This window comes from Pseudophryne corroboree, chromosome 12 (genome assembly GCF_028390025.1).
Source record: "Pseudophryne corroboree isolate aPseCor3 chromosome 12, aPseCor3.hap2, whole genome shotgun sequence".
Classification (NCBI taxonomy): domain Eukaryota; kingdom Metazoa; phylum Chordata; class Amphibia; order Anura; family Myobatrachidae; genus Pseudophryne; species Pseudophryne corroboree.
In genome coordinates, this window is record NC_086455.1 from 173,820,336 (window position 1) to 173,833,462 (window position 13,127).

At 51.6% G+C, this 13,127-nt stretch overlaps 1 protein-coding gene across 6 annotated transcripts in view; it reads left to right on the top strand.

The window, feature by feature from the left end:
- EML5 (EMAP like 5) overlaps positions 1-13,127 on the top strand; it is a 223,421-nt gene that overhangs the window by 117,113 nt on the left and 93,181 nt on the right. For 5 of the 6 annotated variants that reach the window (XM_063948612.1, XM_063948609.1, XM_063948611.1 and 2 more), the window contains exons 8-10: positions 1,948-2,085; positions 3,251-3,507; positions 4,754-4,966. In XM_063948612.1, the coding sequence (XP_063804682.1) occupies positions 1,948-2,085; positions 3,251-3,507; positions 4,754-4,966 (608 nt within the window). The remainder of the gene's footprint in view (positions 1-1,947; positions 2,086-3,250; positions 3,508-4,753; positions 4,967-13,127) is intronic. The other variant, XM_063948614.1, reaches the window with a different exon arrangement.

Sequence of the window (13,127 nt, forward strand, 5' to 3'; positions counted from 1 at the left end):
AACACTAGTAGATATACATAATGCCACTGATAGTCCCATTAAATTAACTTTAACAATTGATGGTAAAACCATTAATTTTTTGGATGTCTGCATAACGCTTGTTGATGGGATGATCAACACATCACTGTTTATGAAACCTACAGACAGGAATAATGTGTTGAGATCTGATAGTTCCCACCCTAGATCTACCATTCACAGCCTACCGTTCTCCCAATATTTAAGAGTATGTCGGATCACGACTAATCCACAGGAGAGGGATCAAGCCTTACATAATATGACCCTTAAATTCCTCGATAGAGGTTATCCAATTAAACTGTTGATGACAGCGCGAAAGAGGGCTTTGAGTCTCACAAGAGATCAACTATTGGAACAAAAACCCCCTAAACAGTTACAGGGTAGATTTCCCTGGGTTACCCGTTTTAATTCTAGTAGCCATTATTTGACTAAAAAGACCAAACAAATCTGGCCCATTGTGGCTACTGATAAGGGGTTGGGTGAGGCATTCCATTCTAAATTATTACCCAGTTATTCCAATAACAGCAGTATTAGAGATATAGTCGTGAAAACCGATATCTCTCAATTTAATGTGACTAAGGAACATTTCCTTAGCAGAAAAGCGGGATGTTACCGGTGTAGTGGATGCACAACGTGCAGTTATATGACACCAGGCACGAAATTTTTGCATCCACATACTGGGATTTCTTATAACATCAAACAGTATTTGTCCTGTGAATCGAAATTTGTGGTCTATTTGCTTACATGCCCATGTGGGTTATCATATGTGGGCAAGACGGATTGTACCTTTAAGATCAGGATGGCCCAACACAGGTATGCCATCCGTGAAGCCATAAAAGCTGGTGATAGCGAGCAGCCAGTAGCTCGTCACTTTGCCAAAAAACAACACAACATGGCTACTCTCCGTTATAAAATTATCGATCAGGTTCCCAAATCTCTAAGAGGTGGAGATAGATCTAAAAAACTCCTACAACTTGAGTCACGTTGGATTCACACATTAGGCACACTTGCTCCCAAAGGGCTTAATGAAGCCCTTAATTTAAGATGCTTTTTATGAACAGTCGTTTGGCCAGTATAGATATTATATACACTGGTTTTATCCCAACTAAAATAGTGTGAAAGCCTTATGGATTTAAATTAAATTTTATCATGTCACTTATATTAGTTTTTATGTCACTAATATATATATAAATATTATTTTCACATTTAGTTTGTTATTAGACATGATTTTAGTGTGCATCTTACGGCCTGTTGCATTAATATGATCTTTGTTGCACATTTATATCGCTCTGATCACCATAAGATGTATTTATATTTATGTTTTATTCTTATAGATGGATCAGATCGTCTTATTTATTCACTTATGTTGTTTTTTTGTATGATGCATTGGCTGAAAGGAGGCACATTACCATTATTGTTTATTGTTTATGTGTTGCTATGGTTTCTCTTCCTCATAGCCACAACGCGTAAGCTGGACGGGCCGGCAAGACGTCATTTCCGGTGGGACCGGGAGGACGCGGCCGGAAACCGGGCAACGCGGCTGGAGGCGGCGGGTGTGAGTATCTTCCCATAGGTATTTAAACACTGTTTTTTGTCACATACACTTATCCTGACGAAGGGGCTGCGTCCCCGAAACGTAGATCACCTGATTAAAGTCGTTGAAAAGTCTCCGGAGTGCCGCCTCATTACATTGCTTATATATATATATATATATCTATATATATATCTCTATATATATATATATATATATATATATATATATATATATATCTGGTAATAAATAAATGACGGACCTGTCCTCTCGGCACCTTCATATGGTATCGGCACGGTGTGTATTAGAATATATTGTCACATCAAGGTGTGCCGCGTCTTGTAATCTCTGGCAGTGTGTTAATCTGCGGTGTAGCGTCACCCTGTCACCTTATCCTGTAGGATCTGGAGCCTGGTAGACCACGCTCTCATCGCTCGCTGTAACATGGAGGAACCCATCCGCTGTGCAGCCGTCAGTACGGACGGCATCCATCTAGCGCTAGGGATGAAGGACGGCTCGTTCACGGTGCTGCGCGTCAGGTGAGGTAGCACACACGCACATTGTACGGATAGGGGCAGTCTGCTCGGGGGTGGGGTCTGTCTCCAGCTCCTATAGCTTATATCTGACGTCATAATACTGTCACATGTTCCTGTTACTTCTACCCCACCGTGTCAGAAATGGAATCGCTCCAGGCAACGTGCGGCTGAGCCACAAATCTCATCACAATAAATATTTGCTGCTTATTTCCCCAAAACACCCTTTTTTTGTTTTTGTTTAGGGTAATCGCAAATCTTTTGTATCACCCTAATGTATGGCAGAGGGGCCGCAGCAGACATCTCCAATACCCGCTGTGATCCCCCCATTCCCGCTGCCAGCCGCAGCCCCTATAGGTTTCTATGGAGGCTGCGAAGCTGGCAGATTTACCGGGAAATGTGAAGCATTCAGGAGATTGGCCCGCGCAGATTGCAGCCCGCTGTAGCGTATGGGTCACGCAGCTCCGCCCCTCCCTGTGGGTGTCATTGATACATCCCGCCATGGGATCATTGGTGATAACTTTGGCCCCCCTAACACATGTAATGGTGGGAGATTCTCCGGGTGTCATCAGTGTATTAATGTCACATTGTATCAGACTTTTACCATCTTACTAATCATTTATTGTCTGAAAAACTGAATTGTAACATTGTCAGGGTCCAGGTTCTGAGTAAATAAGTTTGGATTGTCATTTTATACAATATTCCGATAGTGTATTAGTCATTTCTTGTGTCTCGTTGGTTAATGGCATTGTAGCACGGTGGAAGGTATTGGGCCTAATTCTGAGTTGATCGCAGCAACAATTTTGTCAGCAGTTGGGCAAAACCATGTGCACTGCAGGGGGGGGGGCAGATATAACATGTGCAGAGAGAGTTAGATTTGGGTGTGGTGTGTTCAATCTGCCATCTAAATTGCAGTGTAAAAATAAAGCAGCCAGTATTTACCCTGCACAGAAACAATATAATCCCCCCAAATCTAACTCTCTCTGCACATGTTATATCTGCCTCCCCTGCAGTGCACATGGTTTTGCCCATTAGCTAACAAACTTGCTGCTGCGATCAGGTCAGAATGACCCCCATTGTGCAGTACAAGCCGCGGCAGCGTCACAGCAGGGTGTAACATCACTCGTACAGTACGGGTCTCTCATTCCTGGCTCCTGTCTCTGGTTTATAGGGACATGACGGAGGTTGTCCACATCAAGGACAGGAAGGAAGCGATCCATGAGCTGAAATACTCTCCGGATGGGAACTTTCTTGCGGTGGGATCCAACGACAGCTGTGTGGATATCTATGGGGTCGTCCAGAGATACAAAAAGGTCGGGGAGTGTATGGGTTCTGTGACCTTCATCACACACATGGACTGGTCCTCAGACAGCAAATATCTACAGAGCAACGATGGCAGCGGCAAGAGGCTGATCTTCAGGATGCCAGGTCTGTATCATACGCTTCCAAGGGGAATGCCGGATCAGTGATACAAGGAGCGCTGGCTGTACTGGTAGAGCGCCGGATCAGTGATACAAGGAGCGCTGGCTGTACAGGGAGCGCGCCGGATCAGTGATGTCATGTAGGGTGAGCGCTGACTGTACAGGGTCAGGATGCTGGATCAGTGATGGGGGAATGCTGGATCAGTGATGTCATGTAGGGAGGGGGCTGACTGTACAGGGTTAGGATGCTGATCAGTGATGTCATGTAGGGAGGGGGCTGACTGTACGGGGGGGAGATGCTGGATCAGTGATGTCATGTAGGGAGGGGGCTGACTGTACAGGGTTAGGACGCTGATCAGTGATGTCATGTAAGGAGGGGGCTGACTGTACAGGGTCAGGATGCTGGATCAGTGATGTCATGTAGGGAGGGGGCTGACTGTACAGGGTCAGGATGCTGGATCAGTGATGTCATGTAGGGAGGGGGCTGACTGTACGGGGGGATGCTGGATCAGTGATGTCATGTAGGGAGGGGGCTGACTGTACGGGGAGATGCTGGATCAGTGATGTCATGTAGGGAGGGGGCTGACTGTACAGGGTTAGGACGCTGATCAGTGATGTCATGTAAGGAGGGGGCTAACTACAGGGTTAGGACGCTGATCAGTGATGTCATGTAGGGAGGGGGCTGACTGTACGGGGAGATGCTGGATCAGTGATGTCATGTAGGGAGGGGGCTGACTGTACGGGGAGATGCTGGATCAGTGATGTCATGTAGGGAGGGGGCTGACTGTACGGGGAGATGCTGGATCAGTGATGTCATGTAGGGAGGGGGCTGACTGTACAGGGTCAGGATGCTGCATCAGTGATGTCATGTAGGGAGGGGGCTGACTGTACGGGGGGGAGATGCTGGATCAGTGATGTCATGAGGAGAGCGCTGGCTGTACAGGAAGAATGCTGGATTAGTGATGTCATGTAAGGAGGGGCGGAATTGACGGGGATAAAGTACCTGCTAATCAGCTCCTAACTATCATGTTACAGGCTGTGTTCGAAAAATGGCAGTTAGGAGCTGATTGGCTGGTACTTTACCTCTCTCCACCGTATCACTCTCCAAGGCTTAGTACATAGACCCCAGATATTTATATCAGACCCTAAGATGTAAGAAGTAAGAATGACGTCTCTGTATAGGGCGTTTCCAGAGTCATGTGGTGCCATGTGTCCAGTTCTGACTGTCACCATATGGTTCCATCTCATTCCAGGGGGAAAGGAGGTCTCCAACAAGGAGGAGCTGAAAGGGGTGCAGTGGGCCAGGTGGACCTGTATCACGGGCTTGGAAGTCAGTGGGATTGGCCCCAAATATTCCGACATTAATGAAATCAACTCCGTAGATGCCAACTATCCCGGGCAGGTTCTGGTGACGGCTGATGATTACGGGATAGTGAAGCTTTTCCGATATCCCTGTCTGAGAAGAGGTGAGCTCTTGTGGTTCTATTGTGTATGTAACTGCTCCACAGGTGTCAGTGCTGTCTGTAATAGCGTCTACGCAGCGCCTGCAGCCGCCATACAGGCCTGATAGTCTAATAGCCTCAGTACCGCTCTGTAGTGTGCCTGCAGCCGCCATACAGGCCTGATAGTCTAATAGCCTCAGTACCGCTCTGTAGTGTGCCTGCAGCCGCCATACAGGCCTGATAGTCTAATAGCCTCAGTACCGCTCTGTAGTGTGCCTGCAGCCGCCATACAGGCCTGATAGTCTAATAGCCTCAGTACCGCTCTGTAGTGTGCCTGCAGCCGCCATACAGGCCTGATAGTCTAATAGCCTCAGTACCGCTCTGTAGTGTGCCTGCAGCTGCCATACAGGCCTGATAGTCTAATAGCTTCAGTACCGCTCTGTAGTGTGCCTGCAGCCGCCATACAGGCCTGATAGTCTAATAGCCTCAGTACCGCTCTGTAGTGTGCCTGCAGCCGCCATACAGGCCTGATAGTCTAATAGCCTCAGTACCGCTCTGTAGTGTGCCTGCAGCCGCCATACAGGCCTGATAGTCTAATAGCCTCAGTACCGCTCTGTAGTGTGCCTGCAGCCGCCATACAGGCCTGATAGTCTAATAGCCTCAGTACCGCTCTGTAGTGTGCCTGCAGCCGCCATACAGGCCTGATAGTCTAATAGCCTCAGTACCGCTCTGTAGTGTGCCTGCAGCCGCCATACAGGCCTGATAGTCTAATAGCCTCAGTACCGCTCTGTAGTGTGCCTGCAGCTGCCATACAGGCCTGATAGTCTAATAGCTTCAGTACCGCTCTGTAGTGTGCCTGCAGCCGCCATACAGGCCTGATAGCCTCAGTACCGCTCTGTAGTGTGCCTGCAGCCGCCATACAGGCCTGATAGTCTAATAGCCTCAGTACCGCTCTGTAGTGTGCCTGCAGCCGCCATACAGGCCTGATAGTCTAATAGCCTCAGTACCGCTCTGTAGTGTGCCTGCAGCCGCCATACAGGCCTGATAGCCTAGCCTCAGTACCGCTCTGTAGTGTGCCTGCAGCCGCCATACAGGCCTGATTGTCTAATAGCCTCAGTACCGCTCTGTAGTGTGCCTGCAGCCGCCATATAGGCCTGATTGTCTAATAGCCTCAGTACCGCTCCGTAGTGTGCCTGCAGCCGCCATACAGGCCTGATAGTCTAATAGCCTCAGTACCGCTCTGTAGTGTGCCTGCAGCCGCCATACAGGGTTGATAGCCTAATAGCCTCAGTACCGCTCTGTAGTGTGCCTGCAGCCACCATACAGGCCTGATAGTCTAATAGCCTCAGTACCGCTCTGTAGTGTGCCTGCAGCCGCCATACAGGCCTGATAGTCTAATAGCCTCAGTACCACTCTGTAGTGTGCCTGCAGCCGCCATACAGGCCTGATAGCCTAGCCTCAGTACCGCTCTGTAGTGTGCCTGCAGCCGCCATACAGGCCTGATAGTCTAATAGCCTCAGTACTGCTCTGTAGTGTGCCTGCAGCTGCCATACAGGCCTGATAGTCTAATAGCCTCAGTACCGCTCTGTAGTGTGCCTGCAGCCGCCATACAGGCCTGATAGTCTAATAGCCTCAGTACCGCTCCGTAGTGTGCCTGCAGTCGCCATACAGGCCTGATAGTCTAATAGCCTCAGTACCGCTCTGTAGTGTGCCTGCAGCCGCCAAATAGGCCTGATTGTCTAATAGCCTCAGTACCGCTCTGTAGTGTGTCTGCAGCCGCCATACAGGCCTGATAGTCTAATAGCCTCAGTACCGCTGTGTAGTGTGCCTGCAGCCGCCATACAGGCCTGATAGTCTAATAGCCTCAGTACCGCTCTGTAGTGTGCCTGCAGCCGCCAAATAGGCCTGATTGTCTAATAGCCTCAGTACCGCTCTGTAGTGTGTCTGCAGCCGCCATACAGGCCTGATAGTCTAATAGCCTCAGTACCGCTGTGTAGTGTGCCTGCAGCCGCCATACAGGCCTGATAGTCTAATAGCCTCAGTACCGCTCTGTAGTGTGCCTGCAGCCGCCATACAGGCCTGATAGTCTAATAGCCTCAGTACCGCTCTGTAGTGTGCCTGCAGCCGCCATACAGGGTTGATAGCCTAATAGCTTCAGTACCGCTCTGTAGTGTGCCTGCAGCCACCATACAGGCCTGATAGTCTAATAGCCTCAGTACCGCTCTGTAGTGTGCCTGCAGCCGCCATACAGGCCTGATAGTCTAATAGCCTCAGTACCACTCTGTAGTGTGCCTGCAGCCGCCATACAGGCCTGATAGCCTAGCCTCAGTACCGCTCTGTAGTGTGCCTGCAGCCGCCATATAGGCCTGATTGTCTAATAGCCTCAGTACTGCTCTGTAGTGTGCCTGCAGCTGCCATACAGGCCTGATAGTCTAATAGCCTCAGTACCGCTCTGTAGTGTGCCTGCAGCCGCCATACAGGCCTGATAGTCTAATAGCCTCAGTACCGCTCCGTAGTGTGCCTGCAGTCGCCATACAGGCCTGATAGTCTAATAGCCTCAGTACCGCTCTGTAGTGTGCCTGCAGCCGCCAAATAGGCCTGATTGTCTAATAGCCTCAGTACCGCTCTGTAGTGTGTCTGCAGCCGCCATACAGGCCTGATAGTCTAATAGCCTCAGTACCGCTGTGTAGTGTGCCTGCAGCCGCCATACAGGCCTGATAGTCTAATAGCCTCAGTACCGCTCTGTAGTGTGCCTGCAGCCGCCATACAGGCCTGATAGTCTAATAGCCTCAGTACCGCTCTGTAGTGTGCCTGCAGCCGCCATACAGGCCTGATAGTCTAATAGCCTCAGTACCGCTCTGTAGTGTGCCTGCAGCTGCCATACGGGCCTGATAGTCTAATAGCTTCAGTACCGCTCTGTAGTGTGCCTGCAGCCGCCATACAGGCCTGATAGTCTAATAGCCTCAGTACCGCTCTGTAGTGTGCCTGCAGCCGCCATACAGGCCTGATAGCCTAGCCTCAGTACCGCTCTGTAGTGTACCCTCAGCCGCCATACAGGCCTGATAGTCTAATAGCCTCAGTACCGCTCTGTAGTGTGCCTGCAGCCGCCATACAGGCCTGATAGTCTAATAGCCTCAGTACCGCTCTGTAGTGTGCCTGCAGCCGCCATACAGGCCTGATAGTCTAATAGCCTCAGTACCGCTCTGTAGTGTGCCTGCAGCCGCCATACAGGCCTGATAGTCTAATAGCCTCAGTACCGCTGTGTAGTGTGCCTGCAGCCGCCATACAGGCCTGATAGTCTAATAGCCTCAGTACCGCTCTGTAGTGTGCCTGCAGCCGCCATACAGGCCTGATAGTCTAATAGCCTCAGTACCGCTCTGTAGTGTGCCTGCAGCCGCCATACAGGCCTGATAGTCTAATAGCCTCAGTACCGCTCTGTAGTGTGCCTGCAGCCGCCATACAGGCCTGATAGTCTAATAGCCTCAGTACCGCTCTGTAGTGTGCCTGCAGCTGCCATACAGGCCTGATAGTCTAATAGCTTCAGTACCGCTCTGTAGTGTGCCTGCAGCCGCCATACAGGCCTGATAGTCTAATAGCCTCAGTACCGCTCTGTAGTGTGCCTGCAGCCGCCATACAGGCCTGATAGCCTAGCCTCAGTACCGCTCTGTAGTGTACCCTCAGCCGCCATACAGGCCTGATAGTCTAATAGCCTCAGTACCGCTGTGTAGTGTGCCTGCAGCCGCCATACAGGCCTGATAGTCTAATAGCCTCAGTACCGCTCTGTAGTGTGCCTGCAGCCGCCATACAGGCCTGATAGTCTAATAGCCTCAGTACCGCTCTGTAGTGTGCCTGCAGCCGCCATACAGGCCTGATAGTCTAATAGCCTCAGTACCGCTCTGTAGTGTGCCTGCAGCCGCCATACAGGCCTGATAGTCTAATAGCCTCAGTACCGCTCTGTAGTGTGCCTGCAGCCGCCATACAGGCCTGATAGTCTAATAGCCTCAGTACCGCTCTGTAGTGTGCCTGCAGCCGCCATACAGGCCTGATAGTCTAATAGCCTCAGTACCGCTCTGTAGTGTGCCTGCAGCTGCCATATAGGCCTGATAGTCTAATAGCCTCAGTACCGCTCTGTAGTGTGCCTGCAGCTGCCATACAGGCCTGATAGTCTAATAGCTTCAGTACCGCTCTGTAGTGTGCCTTCAGCCGCCCTACAGGCCTGATAGTCTAATAGCCTCAGTACCGCTCTGTAGTGTGCCTGCAGCCGCCATACAGGCCTGATAGTCTAATAGCCTCAGTACCGCTCTGTAGTGTGCCTGCAGCCGCCATACAGGCCTGATTGTCTAATAGCCTCAGTACCGCTCTGTAGTGTGCCTGCAGCCGCCATATAGGCCTGATTGTCTAATAGCCTCAGTACCGCTCCGTAGTGTGCCTGCAGCCGCCATACAGGCCTGATAGTCTAATAGCCTCAGTACCGCTCTGTAGTGTGCCTGCAGCCGCCATACAGGGTTGATAGCCTAATAGCCTCAGTACCGCTCTGTAGTGTGCCTGCAGCCGCCATACAGGCCTGATAGTCTAATAGCCTCAGTACCGCTCTGTAGTGTGCCTGCAGCCGCCATACAGGCCTGATAGTCTAATAGCCTCAGTACCACTCTGTAGTGTGCCTGCAGCCGCCATACAGGCCTGATAGCCTAGCCTCAGTACCGCTCTGTAGTGTGCCTGCAGCCGCCATATAGGCCTGATTGTCTAATAGCCTCAGTACTGCTCTGTAGTGTGCCTGCAGCTGCCATACAGGCCTGATAGTCTAATAGCCTCAGTACCGCTCTGTAGTGTGCCTGCAGCCGCCATACAGGCCTGATAGTCTAATAGCCTCAGTACCGCTCCGTAGTGTGCCTGCAGTCGCCATACAGGCCTGATAGTCTAATAGCCTCAGTACCGCTCTGTAGTGTGCCTGCAGCCGCCAAATAGGCCTGATTGTCTAATAGCCTCAGTACCGCTCTGTAGTGTGTCTGCAGCCGCCATACAGGCCTGATAGTCTAATAGCCTCAGTACCGCTGTGTAGTGTGCCTGCAGCCGCCATACAGGCCTGATAGTCTAATAGCCTCAGTACCGCTCTGTAGTGTGCCTGCAGCCGCCATACAGGCCTGATAGTCTAATAGCCTCAGTACCGCTCTGTAGTGTGCCTGCAGCCGCCATACAGGCCTGATAGTCTAATAGCCTCAGTACCGCTCTGTAGTGTGCCTGCAGCCGCCATACAGGCCTGATAGTCTAATAGCCTCAGTACCGCTCTGTAGTGTGCCTGCAGCTGCCATACGGGCCTGATAGTCTAATAGCTTCAGTACCGCTCTGTAGTGTGCCTGCAGCCGCCATACAGGCCTGATAGTCTAATAGCCTCAGTACCGCTCTGTAGTGTGCCTGCAGCCGCCATACAGGCCTGATAGCCTAGCCTCAGTACCGCTCTGTAGTGTACCCTCAGCCGCCATACAGGCCTGATAGTCTAATAGCCTCAGTACCGCTCTGTAGTGTGCCTGCAGCCGCCATACAGGCCTGATAGTCTAATAGCCTCAGTACCGCTCTGTAGTGTGCCTGCAGCCGCCATACAGGCCTGATAGTCTAATAGCCTCAGTACCGCTCTGTAGTGTGCCTGCAGCCGCCATACAGGCCTGATAGTCTAATAGCCTCAGTACCGCTGTGTAGTGTGCCTGCAGCCGCCATACAGGCCTGATAGTCTAATAGCCTCAGTACCGCTCTGTAGTGTGCCTGCAGCCGCCATACAGGCCTGATAGTCTAATAGCCTCAGTACCGCTCTGTAGTGTGCCTGCAGCCGCCATACAGGCCTGATAGTCTAATAGCCTCAGTACCGCTCTGTAGTGTGCCTGCAGCCGCCATACAGGCCTGATAGTCTAATAGCCTCAGTACCGCTCTGTAGTGTGCCTGCAGCTGCCATACAGGCCTGATAGTCTAATAGCTTCAGTACCGCTCTGTAGTGTGCCTGCAGCCGCCATACAGGCCTGATAGTCTAATAGCCTCAGTACCGCTCTGTAGTGTGCCTGCAGCCGCCATACAGGCCTGATAGCCTAGCCTCAGTACCGCTCTGTAGTGTACCCTCAGCCGCCATACAGGCCTGATAGTCTAATAGCCTCAGTACCGCTGTGTAGTGTGCCTGCAGCCGCCATACAGGCCTGATAGTCTAATAGCCTCAGTACCGCTCTGTAGTGTGCCTGCAGCCGCCATACAGGCCTGATAGTCTAATAGCCTCAGTACCGCTCTGTAGTGTGCCTGCAGCCGCCATACAGGCCTGATAGTCTAATAGCCTCAGTACCGCTCTGTAGTGTGCCTGCAGCCGCCATACAGGCCTGATAGTCTAATAGCCTCAGTACCGCTCTGTAGTGTGCCTGCAGCCGCCATACAGGCCTGATAGTCTAATAGCCTCAGTACCGCTCTGTAGTGTGCCTGCAGCCGCCATACAGGCCTGATAGTCTAATAGCCTCAGTACCGCTCTGTAGTGTGCCTGCAGCTGCCATATAGGCCTGATAGTCTAATAGCCTCAGTACCGCTCTGTAGTGTGCCTGCAGCTGCCATACAGGCCTGATAGTCTAATAGCTTCAGTACCGCTCTGTAGTGTGCCTGCAGCCGCCATACAGGGTTGATAGCCTAATAGCCTCAGTACCGCTCTGTAGTGTGCCTGCAGCCGCCATACAGGCCTGATAGTCTAATAGCCTCAGTACCGCTCTGTAGTGTGCCTGCAGCCGCCATACAGGCCTGATAGTCTAATAGCCTCAGTACCGCTCTGTAGTGTGCCTTCAGCCGCCCTACAGGCCTGATAGTCTAATAGCCTCAGTACCGCTCTGTAGTGTGCCTGCAGCTGCCATATAGGCCTGATTGTCTAATAGCCTCAGTACCACTCTGTGGTGTGCCTGCAGCCGCCATACAGGCCTGATAGTCTAATAGCCTCAGTACCGCTCTGTAGTGTGCCTGCAGCCGCCATACAGGCCTGATAGTCTAATAGCCTCAGTACCGCTCTGTAGTGTGCCTGCAGCCGCCATACAGGCCTGATAGTCTAATAGCCTCAGTACCGCTCTGTAGTGTGCCTGCAGCCGCCATACAGGCCTGATTGTCTAATAGCCTCAGTACCGCTCTGTAGTGTGCCTGCAGCCGCCATATAGGCCTGATTGTCTAATAGCCTCAGTACCGCTCCGTAGTGTGCCTGCAGCCGCCATACAGGCCTGATAGTCTAATAGCCTCAGTACCGCTCTGTAGTGTGCCTGCAGCCGCCATACAGGGTTGATAGCCTAATAGCCTCAGTACCGCTCTGTAGTGTGCCTGCAGCCGCCATACAGGCCTGATTGTCTAATAGCCTCAGTACCGCTCTGTAGTGTGCCTGCAGCCGCCATACAGGCCTGATAGTCTAATAGCCTCAGTACCACTCTGTAGTGTGCCTGCAGCCGCCATACAGGCCTGATAGCCTAGCCTCAGTACCGCTCTGTAGTGTGCCTGCAGCCGCCATATAGGCCTGATTGTCTAATAGCCTCAGTACTGCTCTGTAGTGTGCCTGCAGCTGCCATACAGGCCTGATAGTCTAATAGCCTCAGTACCGCTCTGTAGTGTGCCTGCAGCCGCCATACAGGCCTGATAGTCTAATAGCCTCAGTACCGCTCCGTAGTGTGCCTGCAGTCGCCATATAGGCCTGATAGTCTAATAGCCTCAGTACCGCTCTGTAGTGTGCCTGCAGCCGCCAAATAGGCCTGATTGTCTAATAGCCTCAGTACCGCTCTGTAGTGTGTCTGCAGCCGCCATACAGGCCTGATAGTCTAATAGCCTCAGTACCGCTGTGTAGTGTGCCTGCAGCCGCCATACAGGCCTGATAGTCTAATAGCCTCAGTACCGCTCTGTAGTGTGCCTGCAGCCGCCATACAGGCCTGATAGTCTAATAGCCTCAGTACCGCTCTGTAGTGTGCCCGCAGCCGCCATACAGGCCTGATAGTCTAATAGCCTCAGTACCGCTCTGTAGTGTGCCTGCAGCCGCCATACAGGCCTGATAGTCTAATAGCCTCAGTACCGCTCTGTAGTGTGCCTGCAGCTGCCATACGGGCCTGATAGTCTAATAGCTTCAGTACCGCTCTGTAGTGTGCCTGCAGCCGCCATACAGGCCTGATAGTCTAATAGCCTCAGTACCGCTCTGTAGTGT